The following is a 23,844-nucleotide window of genomic DNA, read 5'->3' as shown; positions in this document are numbered from 1 at the left end:
AACTATGAAAAATAAATTTCAGTCACACAATGTACCGACAACATGTTCACCAGTTGCCCCGGAGTCATCTGGCCGGCGCTCAGCAATGCACCTCTCTGCTCTGTTCCGCCGGGCCTGTTTTAGCCTGTCACTCTTTACCAGGTAATCTTATACTTGTGAAAAACACACAAGTCATTTTCTGTTGTGCATTTTAAGGAGTTCTGTGCTGAGAATGTTCTTGAAAACTTGCAAATCATTTTTATTTGTAATGTAAACCTACGTGTGTTGAGTGTTGAAGAAAGTAAAGCATTTTTTAACATTAACTGTCAAATATTTGCACTGTCGTTTGCATTTGTTTTGTGGTATTTTTAATTGCAAAAGTAGATAATTTAGATAGCTTTTTATCAGAAATTGTATTCTGTTTACACTTGAAGAAAACAGTATTGAATCAAATTTACATTATTCTGATTATTATTTCCATTTTTCAACACACGCATACTTTCCAGTAGAAACTCATTCAAACTTTAAAATGTTTTTTTTTCTTTAGGTAAAGTATGCTTCCATTTTAAGTTCTTATACCTGTCATATTTTTTTTTAAATATTCCAATTTTTTTGTTAAAAATGAATCAGTATCGTGCTCATCTTGCAATAATTTAAACAATCATAACACTTAAAAAGATCTAATTGTGACTTTCTGCTCTTCATTTTTATGCCTTCAGGCTGGCAATAGATCTGTGTGTCCCATTCTCCTGAATATCTCCTCAACATCTGGGAGATTTTCTTCAAACGTTCACTTGATAAGAGTTTGGTTATCAAAGGTTAGAGGTTAATGTCAGTGTGACCTCACGTCTGTCCCCTTACTCTGAACACAATAAATTAGGAACACCTGAAGGGAATTTCACAGACGTCTGGTTGGACTCAGTGATGAACTGATTGGGATTTGTTGGTCAAAAGTCACACAAATGTGTAATGGGATGTTGTAGTGATGACATTTTATATCCAAAAAGTCAAAGTTCAAATCTGGACAGATATGGCTGTAAACTGAAACTTGACAGATTAGCAAAGGCATACAACCAAGAGCAACAATTCTATTCCTGTTATTAAGTACTTAGAGCTAGTTTTATCACTCATGTTCAGCTGACGTTATTTTCATTTCTGGAATTACACTATAACTGACTATTCAGCTAGTTGCAGCATTTTCACATCAGCTGAGAATTAAACTGACATTTAGTGTTGAATTATCAATTCCTCTTAGAACTTCAATTTTAGCTGTCATTCTGCTTTTATTTAGCAAACCAGCAAATCAATGGCTTCACTTTACTTAATTTGCTTGAACATGTTTCATTTTAGCCTTTCTTGCACTCTTAAAATGAAAATTTGGTCTCAAAAAAATAAAAAAAGAACTGCATCAATGTTTTTGAGCTATAGTAACTTCTAATAATATTGTGTTCAACCAGCATACTTGCTTTTCCTCCACAGTTTAAGGTATTTTTAGTTACCAATCTTCATCATTCAAAATTGGCAGGACATTTGAAAATAAGTAAGGAATTGTGATCCTTACTCAAGGTGAAGAAAAATTTAATGACAATTTCGCCAAGCTGTATTTTAATGACTTTGAATTACACATAATATTGAATTGATGATGATGTAACCATATGTTGAGCGAAGTGGTGGGTAAAGCGATTACTTTTTATCATCCAATCTGTTTTCAAAAGCTTTAAAGTTTGTGATGTTTTTGCAAATGTTGACCTTTGCACAATGAACATTGCTCATACTTTTTATTTTACAGTTTCTTCAGCACAAATCCTTTTTGCACTGCTTTTTGTAGATCTAACTTTGTCCGAATAAGAGGAGATTTCAACTTTTCTGCACTATATATTGCTCATACATTTTTAAAGACTGTTTTTCTATATTTATGCCTTGTTTGCACTGTTTTTGTATATTTATAGGTGCTACCTCGAGAAATAGGTTGATCATGGCAAAAGGTAAAGACACAGCAAAAAAATCATTGCAATTATAACATGTTTATTGCTGCATAAGGATATTATTATTATTATTATTATTATCATCATCATCATCATCATCATCAGTAGTAGTAGTAGCAGTGTACAGGTGCAGTTCACACGATGTTATCTTTGTATTTTTTGGCAGACTTTGCACTGATTTCAGTGCGGACCAGCAGGAGTCTCTCGTTCCCATAGTAACAGGGCTTCAGTTAGAGCCGTATGTAGACAAAGTTAGCCGCACAGCGTCTGCCAGCAGAGTTCATGCGTCCAAAATGAAGGTGTATAGCTTTCTTTCCGCTACTTTCCGTGCTTTCTATCGCAAGTGAAAAGTCACCAGGAAGTCAAAGCGACGTTATAGCCCAAGATATTGGCTTTAAAACGTGACAGAAGCGGCGTGGAGCTCGTCGTGCAGCCTAGCCAAACCCTCCCTGCCAGGGACTCTGCTGCGTTCCAGGGTCCGGAAGTTCTGCTTGGAAAAAAGTAAGAAAGGCATGAAAAAAAGGAGCTGCAAGGAACTTCTCAACAAATTACTCCGGGCGCACTGAAATACTGTTTCTGCTCATAAGTCTTACCGAGGGGACGAACAACGCATTTTACTAGTTTTCTGTTAATTAGCGGCGGGTGTAGATTTCTCGATGGGTCTGCCGACGCTGGAGTTCAGTGATTCTTTCTTGGACAGTCCGGACTTCAGAGAGCGACTGCAGTGCCATGAGATTGAGCTGGAGCGCACCAACAGGTTTATAAAAGACCTCATCAAAGATGGAAACATGCTCATATCTGCCCTCAGAAGTAAGTAAACCCTCATTAATGCCTTGTTTTCACCGTAAAAGTGCGTGTTAATGAATTGCCCAACCAGGGACAGAGTCTGATAACAGAGAAACCTAAGGCCATTAATTCAAACAGATCAGTACTGTGACTTCAGCCAACAGTAAACTACTAAATAAATCAGCACAGTTACTTTTGATTGTGTGATGTGAGCAGCACAGTGAGGAATGCAGCTACAATGTTAAGTGCTTGGTCTGTACTGTCGGTATGTGACAAGAATAAAAATATTCTATTATGCCTTTTTCTGGTCTCATGGGCTATTTTGCAATTGAGGGATACTATTTTTTTCCAGGGCCAAGTGAATTGAAGATGGAATGTTGTTATTTGCTCAGACATGATTAATAGCTATTAATAACTGTTCTGCATGTGTCATTAGAGAAACACCCTATTTACTGATGTTAGTCAGCTTTATAATAAGGTGTCTGTCCAGCTATGTAAAGGTTTTACACTAACAGAGCATTTCTGGAGTACCAGCCAGCAGCAAACAAAGGCCCTGGGGCCCTCTTGAAAACTCCAGCCTTACTGTTGACCAACTGGTTGGTGCTACTTTACTGTAAATCCACAGTGTCAGTGTGACTTAAAAGGGAACCTGAGCCTATAAAATGACAGTAATGACGAGTCCCCTAGCAGATTTGCAGTGCAAACAAAGTGGATTTATTCATTAAGTAGTGGTAGTTTCGGTGTCAGGGTGAGCACAGCCAAAACAACAACCAAAACAATCTACAATATCACCAACTAACTTAGCTATTGCCAAAGAAAACAAAAGGGAATTCAGACATCTTACCTGCATTTCTAGCATAAACAACTGTCCAAGAATTTGTTGAGATTTCTGTCAGCAATCAACTAATAATTTGGTGTCGAAGATTTCAATCGAGATTTGTCCAAGGCCAAGAAGACAGACTCAGAGTGCTTGTTTTGTCTGATTGTAAGCGCAGAGCACACAGATGTGAAGTAAAAAGCAACTGGACTTCCCTTTTAGGTTCTTATAGAAGTTTCACCCCTCATCCAAGAGGCTTTTTCAGTTGTAACTGTTGTTCTTGTTGTTTTACTGAACAATTAGAAAGGAGGAAGCCTCTTGGATGAGAGGTGAAAAATCTTCAATGTCTGAGAATCTACATAGACGTAAAACAGAGAAGGACACCGTATATTCTTGGGAAAATACTGAAAGATTGTTACTTTGAGTTCCTGTCTTCAGGTGGCTGCCTGTGTCAAAAAGTAGTCTTCAAACCATTATTATTTGTGTTTATACTGAATTTATACTGCATGTTACATATTACTGAATTCATGTTTTTATTGAAAGGATCGCACAACACGTCTGAGGCCTGGTTTGGTTTGTGGGACACTTTTTTTGATCTTGCAGGTTAATACAGTCATGATACAAAGTGACAGAAAGTGAATTGTCAGCATTGGGTCCATTGACATGAATGAAGGTGCACAGGGACTGGTATATTACAAATTGAATCATCCTGCATTATTTTGTCTCCCAGGTCAAACTTGAAATGTTATGTTGTAATAATTAGACAATTTGAATAACTTTATTTGGTACCTTATTATGGCAGTAAAAAAGGAGTATAACTGGTTGTTTAATGGCTGCACAGATTAATGATGGCAGCCATATACTTGTGAAGATTTTCAGAAAGCATGTGCCTCCTGTTTGTAGTTTCTTTTGATCACGTCAGGTTCCAGCTTTGTGGCAATTTCTTTGGCTCACTTGTTGGTTGAAGCCATCACTGTGGATGCTTCTACTATCTGCTGTACACACGTAACTATTCTCTAAACACGCAGGAGTGAAATAGCATAAAAAGGATGGTTTTATGGTTAACACAAATAAATCATAGTGTTTACAGCATCACTAGAGTCCCTACATTATGATAAAACTACAGTACAATGCTGTTGCTACGACCTTTACTGACTGAAACGTCCCTCCCCAGTAGACGGCCCTTTCAAAGTCTGCTAGAGTTTTCATCTTACGTCAGTGTTTTTTTAGAGCAGCAAATGGGATTTTCATTTAGACCAAGAAACACTGTCATAAAAATGAGCACATTAAAGTTTTGTAGGTACCACAGACTTTTTTTGCATTCATGCTGTCTAGCATTACTAAACGGAAACATGCAGCGTACAGTATGCAGTCTGCTGTAAGCAGTATTTGCGAGCAATTCAATGAACATTTTATGTAGTGGGACCAAGCATTATTTATTTTATAAGTAACAAGCATATTGTCTTGAGGCTGATATTAATTAGAATTATTTCCCTGTTTTAAATAAAAACCTTTGAAAACATCAGGATAATGTGTGTTAATACTTATTTTTAATGGCCAGTCAGTCAGTTCAGTCCACATCTGGTTCTTTTAAATAGTTCCAATAACATTAATTTAAGTTTCCAGTGCTGTATAAAGCTGTTGTTTAGAGTCTTTCATACAGTGAACCTGACCACCACTGTTTCTGCGCATCTCCAGACAGTCATCTGCTATAAAGTGCTACTACAGGACATTTGAACAGTTCCATTATTAGTCTGTAATACAGTGGTATGATTGAAACTGTGGCTGTTGTTGTTAAGGTGTGTGAGTGAGCGAATGCAGCCAAGTGTTGGTGCACCTCAGAGAATCAGTGGTGGTATTAAACTCTTTACTGGAGGGTTGCTTGGACACGTGAACAGTTTTCTTAGTGGAGTTTGCTGAAGGGTGTGGCAATTTGTTTACATCAGACTTTGACACTTCGTGTCTTGGCAGTGAATGAAATGCAGGAGTTCTCATAGGAAAATGCATAAATGCTTTATTACAGAAGGGAAAAACTGATGTAGCCTGCAGGGGAATGGGGGCATTAAGTTGTGTTGTTGGCCCAGTGATGGCAGTGTGTGTGGATACGGAAATAAAATTAGCTGTAAATAAATGATGCCAGACATAATTTTGTTGTACCTGCTTCAAGTGACTGAATGAACTTATTCCTGCTTTTTCAGGTCTTTCTCTTGCTGTTCAGCGGTTCTCTCAGTCTTTGCAGGAGTTCCAGTTTGAATGTATTGGAGACGCTGAGACTGATGATGAAATCAATATAGGTGAGATGAAAATGTTGCTAAAGCTATAGAAAACTATAAGCTGAGATGGCAAAATATGCAAAGTATGATCTTCAGACATGATCTTTACAAACATGAGGTGTGTACTTTCTTTTGCAGCTCAGTCCTTAAAGGAGTTCTCTCAGCTCTTAAGCACCATGGAAGAGGAGAGAAAACGGCTGGTAAGAAAGTGAACGTTTGTGCATGCGTCTCTTTAAGTGTGTGGGATGAGCTCAAAATGAAGAAAACTTAATTGTTAAGAGTCACTGAGTTTCAGCTTGAGATGCTTATGTTGATTCAAAAAATAAAAGCTCTATAAGCAACAACTTTGAATGGTTAGATTGATGGATTTTGTTCATATTCATTTTTAACTTTTCAGACTTTTTTAAATCTCTGTACATCACCATTCTCGACATAGTTAGCATAGATTAAATGTTTGTGGTTCCCGCATATTTATTTAGTTGATAACAGAATCTGCAGGCTTAATAAGGGCTTTAAAGAGAAACTGTTTGTTCAAAGCACCTTGCTGTGAATGACTATGCTGATCTGATTTACCATTTAGTCCAAAAGCCCCTTTTTAACCAGACTAGTATCACCAACGTCTAAACTAATAGTTTCACACACTCTCTCTCTCTATGTGCTTCGTTGGTATGAAGCTGTCCCAATTAGGAAAAAAACCAACAACTGCGTTCTATCTTAATATAGCTATTAATACTATTTTTATATTAATAATGCGAAAAGAATGTGAAAGAGGTTGCTCATAGTGAAAAACCTGCTGAGAATTATCACTCAAATCCTAAGCTACTTTTGGCTCCGCACAACTTTGCATTGAGTTTAGCTGTCTGGCTCTCACAAATTAACTGTGGTAATTCTTTCTCATGGCTCTCATAGTGTCGTTTTTGGCATCGACAGGAGCTATTTTAAGTAAAAATAACCTAAAAGGTCATTGCGCACTACCTGCTTTGCACCCAGTATCAGACAGATGGAAAAAGTGAGTGAATAATGAGCTGACAGTCAGTGGGTGACCAGATGTGCATCTCCACATGACTGATGATGTTTTGTCTCAATCTGCAATATCAATTTGATGTTATTTTCAGTGTTGTCTGTCACCTAGAGGATTTTAGTTTAAAAACTGCTGCCTCTTGGGCCTCTTCACTCGGTGCACCTCACTGACTTCCTCAAGCTTGTGTCTTCAACTGGTTTTCCCACTGGACTGATTCATGCATTTCCAATGAAAACTTTGTCCCAGCAGCATTGTGTGCCTCCATGGCAATTTGGGGAAACGTCTTTGACTCGGAGGTCCTCCATCAACCGGAGGCCTTTGTGTGAGAGTGACTGGAGTCTGGCACGGTGTGTGTGAGGGCAAACCACGCATGTGCAATGTATGTGCATAGTATGCTACCTCATGTGTAGCGCCGTCTGTGTGTGTGTGTGTGTGTGTGTGTGTGTGTGTGTGTGTGTGGCTGTGAGCATGGTCTGGTTACAGAGGAACCATGTGGAACCTATTCTGCCAATTCCCCTGTGAGACTGAGCACAGCCCGACTGCCTGGGAAAGTCCATAAAAGGGTCCTCTGTGTGTGTGTGTGTATTTTGATTGTATGCTTTTCCACTTGCTGTGGCACAACTGTAACACAGCGGCTTGATCTGAAATTCTAATAATACCAGCATTATTAAGTTAAAGGGCAACTCCAGTAAGTAGGTTCCTCTGAAATGGCTACCTGTCCGACCTAAAAGGACTATTATTGAGATCTGACAATGCCCCACAGTCTGCTTCATCCTGACATTGTAATGTGGTAAAAAAAAAAAAAAAAAGAACATCCAAAGAAAGCAGACCTCTCTTTGGCTACTGCTGGTGAAGCACTAAATTGAAGTGAAAGTGAAGTCATGATGTCGGGCCGGGAGGATATTTAGAGTCTGATACTTAAATCAAGTCGGCAGAACAAAGCAAGATTTGACAGAGGTTAGCAATATATAGACTCATGACCAAAGAGGACCTAGACCTAATATAAACAACAGAGCTCTGATCACCGATCTGGAGCTTTTTCTTTTCTGGCTTAGCTCACAAATTTCTCAGATGCACTGTACAGTCGGCCGGCTACAAAAAAAACAAAAAACTCTAACATCGTTTTTCAGGTCGAATCTGACAGACTTGGCTCAGTTTTAATGAATTTCTTATCATCAGCCATAAATAATTTGCAACTGTTGCTACCAATGAAGGAAATACATGAAGTTGCTCATGTTCTGCTTACATTTTAGGCTTTTTTCATAAACCAACCCAGAAAATACTCAGTCAACTAGTTTACATTGTTACATTAATAAAGATGAGGGCTAGTCAATAATTCAAAAACACGTACTGCACCTGAAATTTGTACTATTACATGTATCGTGCTATGACGGAATACTATGACATTACTATGATTTGAATATTTCTCTAACGTGTTCACGATCTTTCTCTCATTTTTAGTAGAGAGATGTTTAATTCCTGTCAGTTGAAATGCTTTTTTTTTATACCTCAATCTTGATGTATTTATGTCTCTAACTCGGTCCTAATTTTTATATGTAATTTGGGATTACAGTTAAGCAAGTTATCATGTCTGATCAACATTACATAAATCCTGTCGATCTCTTTCTTTATACACTTTTGTAATGTTGAAAAAAATGTTCATTCTCACTTACATGAAACGGAAAGTCTGAAGGGAAGTAGTCTGTCTAGTAAGAGACAAAAATCTACTGTCAAAAGAAAGCCTGTTTTAAGATAAACACTTTAGGAGCTGCTGCAATCCCCAAGGGACAATGACTGAGCCTTTGTTTTATTTTTGCTTCTGGTCTTAGTCAGAATTTTTTCTCCATAGAGGAATTTTTGGAGGCTTTAACAAGGCCCAAAGGAATATCACAAACACCACAAAGAAAGGAATTGAGCAGAAAAATAGCAATTCAAACTGTCAACAATTTTCATAAAATCAATTATGTTAGACATTTTTGTTTCACACGTGGTCAGAAACAACAGGAAAATGCACAATGCCTATTCTTTCAAAGAAGGTAACAGACTCATTGCCTTTACTGTACTTGTTCTGGTCATGCTCACTGTCGTGTGTAGTCACCCCCCAGGGGCTGATTCTGAGCCAGTTAGTATTTATGTTGCAACACACTGAGCTGACTGTTGTGTTTCGTTTTTCCTCTTAGATCCAGAATGCTGATGACGTTTTGATCTCACCGCTCGAGAGGTTTCGAAAGGAGCAGATCGGAGCTGTTAAGGTATAGCTGCGGCTGTAGCCTGAAAGCCGAGCAGACTGCAAAGCAGCACGTTTCGCTCTTTAGCTATCTAACACTCTGGGTGTTGTGGGGCTCTTCATCAGCGGTTCAGTTTGTTCTGATAAACGATGGATCACAGTCCAGTGTCAGTGGGAAGGTCATGGGAACGGACGCTGGGAGGGAAGACGGGGAGCACGTCACAGACAGAGAGATGGTTGAACTCAGAGAGGCAGAATAAACACTAACCGAGTCTGGTGTCTCATTTCAGCAGCTGTCTCAAGTTGTTTAGTTCATCTTATCTCATTTTTTATCTTCTCTCTCAGACCGAAATTAGGATATAGATAGCAGTGTCATGTGGCGGGCGGGGGTTAAAAAAAAATAGAACCGACCCCAGTCTTACCAAGTCTGAAAGTGAAATCACAGCTCACTTGTGTGTGTTTGATGGAAGCGACTCGTCAGCCTGAAGAATGTAGCAACAGTGTGTGAGCGGCAGCACATCCTCATTCTGATGCTGTTGAGCAAGAGAAAGTGGTTGGACATGTGGAGTTAGGAGCTGCAGCTGTTTCGGAAAAGAGCTGTTGTCCTAAATATTTTTGGCAGAGTCTCTTTATTTAGATTGTTAACAGTCCCACTGCACTTTTTTTCACACTTTATTGGTTCCCTGAAAGCTGGACTGTTACTTTATCTAAAAATTGTACGGAACTTTTGACCCCCTGACCTTTTTCTATCAATTCAAAAATGTCCTTGTCCCGTACTTTTATGACCTGCGAAACTCATGACATTTCTCCTCAACGTCAGCTGGACTTTGTATTTAGTGGTGACTGTTAAAGGGCTGCCTACTAACTGGTGAAATTAACACGGTTATTTATTTACTTATTAGGTTGTATCGGTGCTTGTTTGTGCTATCAGTAGTATATGCTAGAATAGGAGGTAGATTCATGTGTTATTTGGGTCAGAAATGTATTGATTTAAATAATCATTTTGCTGGTTTTCTGCCATTGTGTTTATCTTTTGAATTATTAACTACTTGTATGGTTGCTTGTGTTGTGTAAAAAGCAGAAAAACATGTTTACTCTTCAAAGTAAAGCATAGAAAGCATACAATGATGTAAAGGGCGCAGGAATGAGGGAATAATATTCAAGTAATGTAAATGTGGCATTCTGTCCATGTGATGTAAAAATATGGATTGAAATTCATTTATTTAATCGATTGTATTTGTTCTCTCTGCATTCCCGTCTTGCAGGAGGAAAAGAAGCAGTTTGACAAGGAGACAGAAAGGTACTACTCGGTGTTGGAGAAACACCTCAGCCTGTCCTCCAAAAAGAAGGAATCCCAGCTGCATGAGGTAATCTGTGGGACTCTTAAAAACCCACAACAAGTGCCTCCCACATGTGTTGGATAAGCCTTAATGTGTGTTGTGGCTGTTTGTGTTGCAGGCGGACTCGCAGATGAGTAAAGACAGGCAGGTTTTTTACGATGCGTCTCTGCAGTATGTCTTCAAGATCCAGGAAGTGCAGGAGAGAAAGAAGTTTGAATTTGTGGAGCCTGTGAGTTCACATAATTGTCATGTTTATTATACACGTGTGCATTTTCCAGCCGGGATACAAATTTCACATACGTAATTCCTGAGATGACGTCAGTGCGTTTGCCTCCTGTGTTCGAACCTTGCTGAACTTTTACGGCTCTGATTAGCAGAGGGAAAACATAACCACACACAACGTTTCGTCCCAGGAAAATATGAGCGATGAGTCAGTTTTGAGCTGCTTCTTCACACAGTCATATGAGGTGTGGCTATTAAATATTGAAACGAATGCTGGTAAGTTTACATAAGACCAGTGTGGTTATTTAATAGCCACACATCGTAAACATCAAGTCATCATTGCATTTATGAGTCCATCAGTATGTACGCATGATCGCAGAAAGACAGCCGAGCCATGTTCTGAAAACACATTACGCACACGCTGTTTGTCCAGTGATAAAATGTTTTATGATAGATATCAGTAAAGCTCCCTTCCTGTTGCTGTAGCAGCACTTCCTGCATGGAGATTTCTTCCGGCTGACAGAGAGGGGAACTCTTTGTTGTAAAGTAAACAAGGGCAGCAAACCAAACAACTGGTAGAATTTGGGGGTTTTCTCCTATTGAGGTTATTTTGATTGATTAGGCAGATGACTGACGATCATTCTTTTGTAATCCTCTCATTATACTTTTCACTCCAGTGCCCACAGCTGACATTTTTCCTGCGGACTTCTCTCTCTGCTCCTCAGTTATTAGCCTTCCTGCAGGGGTTGTTTACATTCTACCACGAGGGCTACGAACTGGCCAGTGAGTTTGAACCCTACAAGCAGCAGCTTCAGTTCAACCTGCAAAATGTAAGTGTTTGTTTACCGCAAACCTCAGGAATATTTCTGGACCTGATGTCATTCATTTGTAAATAATTTATTCTGTCTGGTGTATCTGCATTTTAAAGAGCCCATATTGTTCTTTTTCTGCATGGAAAAGGTCAGAAGGATTACGAAGGCCAAAGTCCTTGCCAGAGGGAGTTATTAGCCTTTTTCAGATTTGGGATATGTAATATTGGAGACTTCATCACTCTGTTAAAGTGATGGGATTCTGTCATTCAGACACAGGTCACTTTTTCCTTTAAGTTCTTCACAGCGTAGACATACACATCATTTTGATGGAGGGCAGTGATATGCACAGGATATTTGTCAGATTGACAACAGAACAAGTGATATATAATATACAATAATGCGATATCTAAACTAACAGCAAGCATATCACATTCTTCAAATAACTCATTTAAAAAACGTGTCATGTCTTTTTGTTATTTTGGTAGTTTTGAGTTCTTTTGTTCAGACATAAAATAGAGATAGATGTGAGAGACGCTTCTGAAGAAGGCGAAAGTTTTCGCCGAAAATATCAAGAAGGTAATCAACATCTATCTATTCATTTTATGTCTGAACAAAAGAACTCAAAACCAATAGCGGACTTTAATTATGATTTTTCTTCTCACTGAAAATTCTGTTCATATGTGATCATAATTTAACTAGCCACTTTACCAACACAAAAATAAAAACACCCTGACACCTGTTGAAAAGCTCAGGACTCCACCAGAGGACAACAGTTTAACTGCACCTTAAAAACTCTGACTCGGTGTGACAGTTCATCTGTCTGAGAAAAAGAAAAGCAAACAGTGTGACTCGTTGATAGATCCTTACCCTTACTGATCCTGTCTCCATGTCAGGGATAACTTATAAACAATAGGCATTTAAAGGAAGCTACCAGCACACAACTCTGTCGTTCTTACTGCCCTTTGCAAAGCCTTTTTGTCCAGCCTGCAAACCATACAAAGATGCACTAAATCAGTAAGCCTTTGCCTGGTAAAAGGCTAAAACATCGGCTTTATTTTTAGCGGCAATCAGGATAAATCTAGTCAGGTTCCTGTGGTGTTTGTCAGTTTGAATCCGATATTTGTTGATTCAGATAAAAACGTCTCTATTTTTTGTACCATTCTGTTTATTTATGTAAGCACTTTTATGGCTGCCTGTGTTGTGGAGTTTGTAGAAAAACATGTTTCCTCCTAAAGTAAAGCTTTGGAGACATTCACGGTCATCCTGCTACTGTTTGATACCGCAGGTTTAAGTTAATAAACTCAGAGGAAGAACTCCTATAAACAGCCTCTAAGCAACAAACTAAGCCCCTGTTTATGTCCTTTGGGGCCAGAAAGCATGAATAACATTCATTGTTGGCAAATTTAATTATTCTAAGCTGTTAGTGTCTGTTTTTGTCACTGTGAAGTTTTATTTTTGTGGATATTTCAGTTTGTGGCCAAATAGATTTGAAATTGTAGAGCAAATAGAATGATAAAGCTGTGTTGTGATTGTGACACCAAACCTTCAAATGTGCTTTTCCTTAAGGCATCGAGAGTAAATATTTGAAAAGCAAATCTGGATTAACAAGGCCTGGTTTGGCAAACAGTCACATTCATACTTCCTCAGTGGTTCACACTTGTTTTTTAGTTGTTTGACCGGTTTGCTTACATTCGAAAGTCCAACTGACCTGAATAGGAAATCCTGAAACTATTATTTCCAGATGATAAACTCTCACTGGGCGCTGTTAAGCCTTTCAGTTTCCCCTAGGTTCAGCCATATATTAATGGCTATGAAATTATACCCAGTGTTACATCTATAAGGGGATGTTTAGGGTTAAACTTGTATGCCATTGCGTCCGCCTTCATGTCTGGTGTCTCTAGTGCATTTGCAATTTTTGTTTTTGTTTACAGGAAAGACTTTTTAAATGTAAATGACAAAATAGTGCAATTGTATGAAGATGTGTCATAACTTACACAGATGGACAAAGGAATTGTTTCCGTTTTGAAGATTTTGTGGGTTTCATGATCATTAAGTATGTAAGAAAGAATCGTTTCAGTGCAGTTTTTTATACGTTTGTTTGTTGTTCAGGCTCGTAACAACTTTGAAAGTACGCGTGCTGAGGTTGAGCGGCTGATGAAGAGGATCCGATCTGCCGAGGAAGACTTCAAAGCTCCCAGTTGCTTCACTATGGAGGGATATTTGTACATACAGGAAAAACGTGAGATATGCTTTTCGTCCTTCTGTACCTCTCACTCTTACTGTGAAAAATATCAAATAACAGACTTACATAATCACGCTTAACACACATATGTGTGTATTATCTAGGTCCTCTGGGCAGCGTGTGGACCAGATACTACTGCACTTATGAGAAAAGCTCCAAGATGTTCACCATGAGCAACACAGAGTCCAGACCAGCCAACAGACAGGTGAGCTGGGAGAACATGACCACCCACAACAACTCGTCAGACATTTGTAGCTGGTGGCTCCTTTCCATTGGCATGTTTTAAGATTCAGCTCAGCAGCTGACAGAACTCTTCGGTGTTGCAGCTTCTCACAACCACTGGAATGCATCTCTAAGAAGCCCTTTAAAACAGTCTATATGATATGCTGTTAATACAACTTTGACAAACACAAAAAAATGTGCAATGCTTTTCTTATCCAGGTTTGTGTAAAGTTTTGGCAAAAAGTAGGACATGCAAAAATACAGATACAGTCCTAAACAAACTGAACAGCATTGTTTCTTGGCGGCAGTGTCAAAACATTGGATTTTCTTAAAGTGATTACCAAACTTAATACACACATCTAGAGCTGTCATTTAATTGTTAGTCGTTTTAGTTGACATCGTGTTCACTTGTTGGCATAGGTACAGTGACACCGTGACGTTATCTCGCACTGATACAGAAATGTTTAACAAATCCGTGGATCCAGACTATAAGCTGCATTACTGCCAAAATCTAATCAACTGGTTCTTTAGCGATTTCTGACCTTCCCTGAAAATTTCATCCAAATCCGTTTGTCTGTTTTTTGAGTAATGCTGCTAACAGACAAACAGACAAGCCAACGCCGATTGTCACATAACTCCATCGCGATCCTTGACAAAGGAACAATTACACACGTGGACAAAATTGTTGGTACCCCTCAGTTAAAGAAGGAAAAACCCACAATTCTCACTGAAATCACTTGAAACTCACAAAAGTAACAATAAATAAAAATGTATTGAAAATTAAATAATCAAAAACAGCCATTACTTTTGAATTGTTGATTAACATAATTATTTAAAAAAACAAACTAATGAAACAGGCCTGGACAAAAATGATGGTACCTCTATAAAAGATTGAAAACTATTTGACCAGAGTGACATGATTAACTCAGGTGTGTCATTTAATTGACATCACAGGTGTTTCCAAACTCATAATCAGTCAGTCTGCCTATTTAAAGGGAGACAAGTAGTCACCCTGCTGTTTGGTGAAAAGGTGTGTACCACACTGAACATGGACAACAGAAAGCGAAGGAGAGAATTGTCCCAGGACATCCGAAAAAAAATGATAGACAAACATCTTAAAGGTAAAGGCTATAAGACCATCTCTAAACAGCTTGAAGTTCCTGTGACAACAGTGGCTCATATTATTCAGAAGTTCAAGACCCACGGGACAGTAGCCAACCTCCCTGGACGTGGCCGCAAGAGGAAAATTGATGACAAATTGAAGAGACGGATCGTTGGAATTGTATCCAAAGAGCCCAGAGCAACCTCCAAAGAAATTAAAGGTGAACTCCAAGGCCAAGGTACATCAGTGTCAGATCGCACCATTCGTCGTTGTTTGAGCCAAAGTGGACTTCATGGGAGACGACCAAGGAGGACACCACTGCTGAAAAAAACTCATAAAAAAGCGAGACTGGAATTTGCAAAAATGCATGTTGACAAGCCACAAAGCTTCTGGGAGAATGTCCTTTGGACAGATGAGACCAAACTGGAGCTTTTTGGTAAGGCACATCAACTCTATGTTCATAGACTGAAAAACCAAGCATACGAAGAAAAGAACACTGTCCCTACGGTGAAACATGGAGGAGGCTCAGTAATGTTTTGGGGCTGCTTTGCTGCATCTGGCACAGGGTGTCTTGAAAGTGTGCAAGGTACGATGAAATCTGAAGACTATCAAGGCATTCTGGAGAGAAATGTGCTGCCTAGTGTCAGAAAGCTTGGTCTCAGTCGCAGGTCATGGGTCTTCCAACAGGACAACGATCCAAAACACACAGCCAAAAACACCCAAGAATGGCTGAGAGAAAAGCGTTGGACTATTCTAAAGTGGCCTTCTATGAGCCCAGATCTGAATCCCATCGAACATATGTGGAAGGAGCTGAAACATGCCATTTGGAGAAGACACCCATCAAACCTGAGACAACTGGAGCTGTTTGCTCATGAGGAGTGGGCCAAAATACCTGTTGACAGCTGCAGAACGCTCATTGACAAATACAGAAATCGTTTAATTGCAGTGATTGCCTCAAAAGGTTGTGCAACAAAATATTAAGTTACGGGTACCATCATTTTTGTCCAGCCCTATTTCATTAGTTTGTTTTTTTAAATAATTATCTTAATCAACAATTCAAAAGTGATGGCTGATTTTGATTATTTAATTTTCAATAAATTTTTATTTATTGTTACTTTTGTGAGTTTCAAGTGATTTCAGTGAGAATTGTGGGTTTTTCCTTCTTTAACTGAGGGGTACCAACAATTTTGTCCACGTGTGTAGTACCATTAAACCATAGCAGAAGAAGAGGGCACAAACAGTGAAAAACTATGAGCTGTTTTTACATAAGTGAGTGGAAACAATTCTACCGATTATGAAAAATTATAGCGGTCAGCTCAAATCCCTGCAATCAGGTGATTATACAGTAATTGCAGCAAGTCTGAATATTGCAAACATATCTCTCTGTTGACAGAATGGCATGGTGAATGGTACACCGGAGATGTTCAGACTGCGCTCGTGTGTCCGAAGGAAGACTGATTCAATTGACAAGCGCTTTTGCTTCGACATCGAGGTGGTGGAGAGGTGAGAGAGAAAGATGCTGAAGAGGCTGTGTGACCATCATCACAGATGACTGGCTGTCAATAAAATAAACTGAGATGTAGAAGTCAAAATGATCCGTTTACATCTGCAGACATGGTGTCATCACCCTGCAAGCGCTGTCTGAGGCCAACAGACGGCTGTGGATGGAGGCAATGGATGGAAAAGAGCCGGTATGAATATTTCAATCATCCATCTATATACCATTATCTGTATACCACTTGATCCTCATTAGGGTTGTAGGGGAGCTGGAGACAGGATAGGACAGGTCTCCAGTCCATTCCAGGGCTACACATAGAGACAAACAAGCAAGCTCACTTTCACACCTAGGGACAATTTTGAATCACCAATTAACCTCAGCATGTTTTTGAACTGTGTGAGGAAGTCAGAGTACCAGAGAAAACCCACATTATGCACAGGGAGAACATGCAAACTCCATGTAGAAAGATCCCAGGGCCAGGCCAGGACGCGAACCAGGGATCTTCTAGCTGCAAGGCCATGGTGCTCCTTACCGAGCCACTGTATAGCCCATATTTCAATCATTTAATACATAATTCTAATGATTAATAATCAATAATAATTTTCATTGAGGAAAATGACTGCAGGTTAACCAGAGAGCAATACAGTTTTGCTAGACTGTGTTAAACACAATCAGCTTTGTATGTAAAAGTCTTGTTGTCTCAAAATGTTACTGACACAAATTTTGCTCTTTCTTCTGTTCAGATTTACACTCTGCCATCTCTGCTCAGCAAAAAGGAGGAGAGTGAGTATCAAATTTATTCAGAAGATTCTGCTTTTAACATAACTTATGTATTGCACGGTCTCAGAAATGAATTGGTTTGTTTTACAGCATTTCTCAACGAGGCAGGCTTCAACTTTGTTAAGAAATGTATTGAGCTGGTTGAAACAAGAGGTATTTGTCGCTCTTAAAATGATCATATGAGAAAAAAGAGTTCTCCTGAGTGTTTGTGCTGTTTATTTATCAAATATGTTAAACTTTTTCTGTAGGCATTACCACCCTGGGACTGTACAGGATAGGAGGAGTGAACTCTAAAGTACAGCGGCTGATGACGAGTGTGTTTGGTAAGGAATGCTTTGTGTGATACTTTTTTCTGCTTGTAGTAGATTTATGGCATTACAGCAAATATTAGGTGTATTTAAAAGTCCATCATTACAAAGACATTATTTATTGTCTACTTTCTTGCAGCATCGACAGCTCCCTCTGACATGCAGCTGGATGCAGACGCCTGGGACAACAAGACCATAACCAGTGGCCTGAAGAATTATTTCAGGTAGCATGCAGTACATAGGTGTGTGTTTTAAGTAACACTGCTCATGAATTATGCATTTATACTTTATGTTGTGCACACAGGTGTCTGGCAGAACCAGTACTGACCTACAGGCTGCATAAAGAATTCATCAAGGCTGCAAGTACGATGTTACTGCCTGTTTTCGAGTGTGGCAGGCACATTTTCAGCAGTGTTTGGATTGAAATAGCTGACTTCATACGTAGTATGTGACGTAAACAGAACCACACCTTATCTCTCCCTCTGTACTCTTTTTGTTTCACAGAGTATGATGACCAGAAGCACAGAGTGAGAGCCATTCATGCTCTTGTACACAAACTGCCAGAAAAAAACAGAACAATGTTGGACCTCTTAACCAACCACCTCCTCAAGTATGTACATCAGGATTTTAAAGCCCCGAAAACATGCTTTTATCCTTGAGAGTGTATTTTTTTTCCTAAAAAGTCTTGAAAATGGTTTATCTAGTGATATTTAAAGTGAGGGTGTTCTTATTTAAACACATTTTCTCTTTTTTTTATCTGTTATATGATATGAAACTTACATGCTGATTGTGTGTGTGTGTAGGGTGTCTTCTCACAGTGACCAGAATCTGATGACTGTGTCCAACCTGGGGATGATCTTCGGCCCCACATTGATGAGATCGCAGGAGGAGACAGTAGCAGCCATGATGAATATCAAGTTTCAGAACATTGTGGTGGAGATTATCATTGAAAACCACGACAAGGTGTGCTAACGAACTCACACAGATGCTCAAAAATAAACACGCACGCACCTAACACACATGCCCACTGTATGTTCCTGTCAGATCTTTGGTGAGGCCCCGGATCTGTCAGTGCCGTTGCCTCCAGCTCCGTCTTCTCGGTCGACTCCTCGGAGAAGCAAGGCCATCTGTCTGTCGTCTGGAAAGAGAAAGGCCCGTCTCTACCCTCCAGCTCTTTGCTTGGCAGATAATGACAGTGAGTCCTGTAGCTCCTGTCTGTCATCACTCACCATCACCATATTGCACATTGCAAGTGCTGTGTTTTAAACACAATTTTCAATGACTTTATATCCATTTTAAACTACTTTTTACATTTAGAAAGGAAACATTGTACCTTTTACTCCACATTATTTACGGCAATTGACAGCTATATCTACTAGGTGAATTTCAGAATAAATATTTACATTAAAAACATGATAATTTTTTAGGAAGTGTTAATATTATCTTTGTGTTGTTTTCTTCTGTCCACTTTGTCGTAATTGTAAACTACTTAGTAACTGTTTGGAAAAGTGCTATGTAAATGCAGTTTGCTGAATTGAGCTTGATGACAGAAATATTTTCAGATTTTGGTGCATTTGTGAGCTTGTGCCTTTTTTGCACACCCTTCACTCGGATAATATATCACTTTAATGCACCAAAGGGTTTGAAATCAGCCTGTGCTCGCAACTGTACTACACATTTATGGCTTGGTATATCTAAAAAGAAAGACAGGAAGGTAATAAGAAGTCTCTAAAAGATACACTTTAACTAAAAGTTCACCAGTAATATGGACACAGTTGACATAATTGCCCGATACAATAACCGTGAGACAGTCCTCAAACCTTTCAGCAGTCCTTGAGCACTAACTTTAAGGATGCCATTGTCATTCAGTCTCAGTTTCCTGTAACTTATTTTCATTTCTCTCTCCAGGTGACACGTTCAGCAGCAGTCCCAGCACGACTCCGATGGGCAGCCAGGAGTCTCTGTCCTCACACTCCTCTGAAAAGAACGGCTTGTCTCAGACCTCCTCTCCGTCTTCTCCTGCTGCTGAGCCCACATCACCCTCCACAGCACCGTCCTCTCCTCCCGCAGCTTCCTCCCCACCGCACAACTCCTCAAATGGGAAAGATCAGAGACAGTTGACAGACAGCGCTGCCTCCCCTCACGTCATGCCTTCCTCTTCCCAGACTTCCGCCCAGCTCACTCCGGCGTTGCAGACTTCCTCTCTGTCCTCCTCCACGTCCTCTTTGCTGTCTGCAGTGGAGAGGTCAGTTAAAGGAAACTCCTCTGCCTCCTTGTCATCTGTGAAAGAATCAAGATCTCCCTCCAGAGCCTCCACATCCACCATCTCCATCCAGAACTCATCTGTGGAGGGTTCCTCCACCCTCAGGGAGGGTTTCCCTGTTCACAGAGCAGCTTCTGTCTCCTCTCTGAAGAGCACTCATTTGGTGGATGAAAGAAATGCAAGCAGCGCCACTGTCACACAAACCAGAGTGACGGACTCTACCTCTCCTCGGCAGCTTAGGACTTACAGGACTGCCTCCTCCTCCTCTTCCTCCTCCTCTTCTCTGTTTCCCTACCAGCTCTCCACATCTTCCTCTCTCACCTCCCTGCACATCTCTGAGGGTACATACATGTCCTTTTTTTCACCTTGTAACACGTTGCAGAGCTACAAAGGTGAATTTGTAGGATACAGAAAGCTCATGTTTAGTTTTGTTTCTACTATTTCAGATTACAAAAGCTGTCATGGATCAGTACAGAGTCTCATGTCTCTGGACCCCCGAGAGGCACGTAAAACTTCACACATCCGCTGTGGGTCCGATATGACTCCGAAACACTCTGCAGCCACGTCCAGCAACGGTTACCAGAGGCCTGGATCACTGTGAGTTCCTGTAAAGTAGATTTTATGTCAGAGAATAAGGTGCTGTAATCACACAGCACCTCCATTCTCTAAAAAAACAGCTCAGGAGAAAACAAGAACATGGCTGACTAAAGAAAGAACCGTGCGCTCTGTTGTTTCTCTATTTTGAACTACATGAAAATAAAAATTGAAATGTACTGGTTGGGGGACTATTTTCATCTAATTTGAACTAATCTAGCCACATTCTCAGCTATTACATCTCCCACTTAATTTGTTTGACATCAGAAATGATTACTTGTCATTGATTTGGCTCAAGAGTTGGCCGCATTATTTAAGAAGACAGTTTTGGTTTGTGTGTTTCTGAAACTGACCAACCCACTGACTCACTCTCAGTATCGGTATTCAAAGTTTTGTACTGCAGATGACAATGCTGTGTTTGTTTGTTGCAGATTATCGATCAGACTACCACAGCGGGAGAGTTCGGTGTTCTCCTCAGCATTAGACATATGTTGTGGAAGGTACGGTATGTTGACTTTGGAGGAAGACACTTATTAGCCTTGACGTGATCACATGTCACAGCCCTCCTTAACTTGCTTCCCAAATCACTCTTTTTACTTTTGTCTGTGTTTTCTCTCAGGGACGCAAAAGCTCTTTACTCCTGTGAGGCAGAGCACAGCCATGAGTTAAGTTTTCCGCAGGGGGCGCTGTTCTCAAATGGTAAGAAAATCACTCCAAGGTTTCATTTCCTGAGAGAGTTCTAGCCAAATTTACACCTTATATTAACATTTGATCTTTATCTGGGTGGCACAGTTTGATCCATGGATCCATGTTATTTTAATTGTGCCCACATTATGGTTTGATCTCAGTAGGTGCTTTAATAAAGAGGGGCAGGCTCATCCCAGGTTAAGTCATTGCAGAGTTAACACTACTCCTGTTACCAGTAGTCAGGCTTTCTGTAGTGTGTTTCCTCATCAAACATTTTAATATCAAGAGTTAATGGGACAGTAAGTGTTCAGGAGTCACATTTATGAGTGTGTTTGGAATTATCCCTAAATAAGACCTGAAGATTATTCTCCATGTAATACATATGTTGTGTTAATTTAATGAGAATTATCTTATTTAACGGCTTGTAACATCTCTTTTATCTTATTAAATCTTACTGTTAAAGATATAGTATTCAAAAAAACAGCAAGAATCGACTGGATTTGGAACAAAAATAAAAACAAATCCTTCCTCCAAAGCCCTTCATAAAGACACAACCACCTAAGTACAGCTGAAGGACTAATTCATCAACCTTCTTCATGTCTAAAAACACATAAATGCGCTACATGACTACATTTGCAAAATGTCACGTTCACAGTCAATACAGACTGCCATAAGATTCCATCCATCCATCCATCCATTCTCTATACACCGCTTTATCCTCATTAGGGTCGCGGAGGGTGCTGGAGTCTATCCCAGCTGACTCGGGCGAAGGCAGGGGACACCCTGGACAGGTCACCAGTCTGTCACAGGGCTACATACACAGACGAACAATCACACTCGCATTCACACCTACGGGCAATTTAGAGTACTCAATTAACCTCAGCATATTTTTGGACTGTGGGAGGAAGCCGGAGTGCCCGGAGAAAACCCATGCATGCTCAGGGACAACATGCAAACTCCATGCAGAAAGATCCCAGGCCCACCCCTGGGATTCGAACCAGGGATCTTCTTGCTGCAAGGGGAAAGTGCTAACAACTACGTCACTGAGCAGCCCTGCCATAAGATTAATATCAATAAATGCAGACATGGGTCACACATATACACATGTAAACAAACGCTATTTAAACTGGAGGAAGATGGAGACCACAAAGAGCACTGAAACACTCTTACAAAGCTCACTAACTTTCAGTGTGCAAAGCATCCATCCAGCCTTTGTGCAATGAATGCACAGGCAGAGTGCATGCAGGCATGTAGTTAGAAAGGCGTTCATTTGTCTCACGTGAACTGAACGCAGTAAGTGGACATGATTTTTACAGGCCTCTGACTGCCACAGATTTTCTCTTTTGTATTATTACAAAACTTTATTTAGCGATCACTGAACGATACTTTCAACATGCTTCTCTAGTTCATTGCATACTTTTAGTTACTTTAAAGTTCGATCCACATTAATGCTCTGTTGCACCAAATGTTAATCAACTTTATCCATGGATTTTGTGAAGAATCCACAATATTTTTGTATTTATGGCTCCAAAGCATTACAGTAAATATAATACCTCAGCTGTTCTTTGAGCATTTAAACATTTTTCTATTATTTATCATGAAATAATTGTTGTGATCTGTTAAGATTTAATATAAGGGCCGTTGGGTTTCAATAATGTTTGGCTGCTCAGCATGTCATTGCGTTAATAACCAGGAGGTGGAACATTGCAGTTAATTTACTGATGATTCACTGTAGGTTCTTCAATTTCTGTGGTGTCCTAATAGAAACCAACAGTATGGTTTGTTTCAAAGTTGTAGCGAAGTTTCCGTCTCTTGAGCAGGTTTTAGGTGTCTGTCTAAATCATCAGAAGACATTTTGTTGCTTTACATATGAAGGTCTTTGTCATGACTTGAGTTGTGTCTGCAGTGTATCCGTCTGTGGAACCAGGGTGGCTTCAGGCGACATACAACGGCAAAACAGGCCTCATCCCTGAAAACTACATCACATACATCGGACAAACCTGACTGTGTCGTCAAGACGCCACTGAGAAACACAGGTCGGTTTTAGATTTTAGGGATCTACAGTGCAAACAGTAATCCTCTGTGCTGCGGATCAAAGATATAATATATTTATATAGTAACTGTGACTATTATCACTGACTACTGTGGCAGGATATGAAAGACGTGTGTACTGTATGTAATCATGTTATGTGTTATTAACCAGCCTATAATACAGTAGATGTTAATATTATTTGACTTTTTTGTTTTACTCATTATCAGTGTCTTTTATGTTCAGCAGTCTCTGCTATACTTCACTATATATGGATTAAATGTGTCTACAAGGTACATGGAAGCAGTATTTTTCTATCAATCTCAGTAATTTATATGTTTAATGTCCTAACTGTATGTTTAAAAATGAAATGTTCACACCTCGGTGCCTTGCGCGATATGAGACTGAAGACTGAATCCTGTCGTAACACCTTCGCCCTGCTGTCTCTGTCAGTTTTCCTGCTGTCTTAATAAAGGACAAATACTTTTTCTTTAAAAAAAGAGTTTGTCTTTACTAATACAATTTATGTTAATTATTCATTTTCCACAGAAGAAGTCGTTCATGGCCTCTGAGTTCACCAATTCCAGTTTCTTTGTTTCTATTTATATTCCTAAATATATATGAGCATAAGCAGTGTTGCCAAGGTACAAACTGTTT

General features: G+C 39.7%; 1 protein-coding gene across 1 annotated transcript; it reads left to right on the top strand.

Annotated features, from left to right (window-relative positions):
- The first annotated feature begins 2,619 nt into the window (after window positions 1-2,619).
- On the top strand, window positions 2,620-23,687 carry LOC110966868 (rho GTPase-activating protein 42-like). The gene is made up of 24 exons (XM_022216358.2): window positions 2,620-2,774; window positions 5,766-5,861; window positions 5,979-6,040; window positions 9,042-9,113; window positions 10,354-10,455; window positions 10,547-10,657; window positions 11,376-11,480; window positions 13,572-13,701; window positions 13,809-13,909; window positions 16,422-16,531; window positions 16,641-16,719; window positions 17,270-17,309; window positions 17,397-17,459; window positions 17,555-17,629; window positions 17,754-17,838; window positions 17,919-17,977; window positions 18,119-18,224; window positions 18,418-18,577; window positions 18,659-18,809; window positions 19,523-20,218; window positions 20,324-20,474; window positions 20,903-20,971; window positions 21,091-21,170; window positions 23,065-23,687. Exons 1-24 carry the CDS (start codon window positions 2,621-2,623, stop codon window positions 23,160-23,162), a joined length of 2,955 nt encoding a protein of 984 aa, XP_022072050.2. The 5' UTR covers window position 2,620; the 3' UTR covers window positions 23,163-23,687.
- The last annotated feature ends 157 nt before the right edge of the window (window positions 23,688-23,844 follow it).

This window comes from Acanthochromis polyacanthus, chromosome 17 (genome assembly GCF_021347895.1).
Source record: "Acanthochromis polyacanthus isolate Apoly-LR-REF ecotype Palm Island chromosome 17, KAUST_Apoly_ChrSc, whole genome shotgun sequence".
Classification (NCBI taxonomy): domain Eukaryota; kingdom Metazoa; phylum Chordata; class Actinopteri; family Pomacentridae; genus Acanthochromis; species Acanthochromis polyacanthus.
Note: the sequence above shows the minus strand (reverse complement) of the source record. Positions and strands in the feature narration are given on the sequence as shown.

Bases quoted from the DNA above. Each gene is read 5' to 3' on its own strand.
- LOC110966868 (XM_022216358.2), top strand. From the start codon at position 2,621: ATGGGTCTGCCGACGCTGGAGTTCAGTGATTCTTTCTTGGACAGTCCG. The intron at 10,456-10,546 runs GTAATCTGTGGG...TTTGTGTTGCAG, and splicing joins AGGAATCCCAGCTGCATGAG to GCGGACTCGCAGATGAGTAA. The intron at 18,810-19,522 runs GTGAGTCCTGTA...TTCTCTCTCCAG, and splicing joins TTGCTTGGCAGATAATGACA to GTGACACGTTCAGCAGCAGT.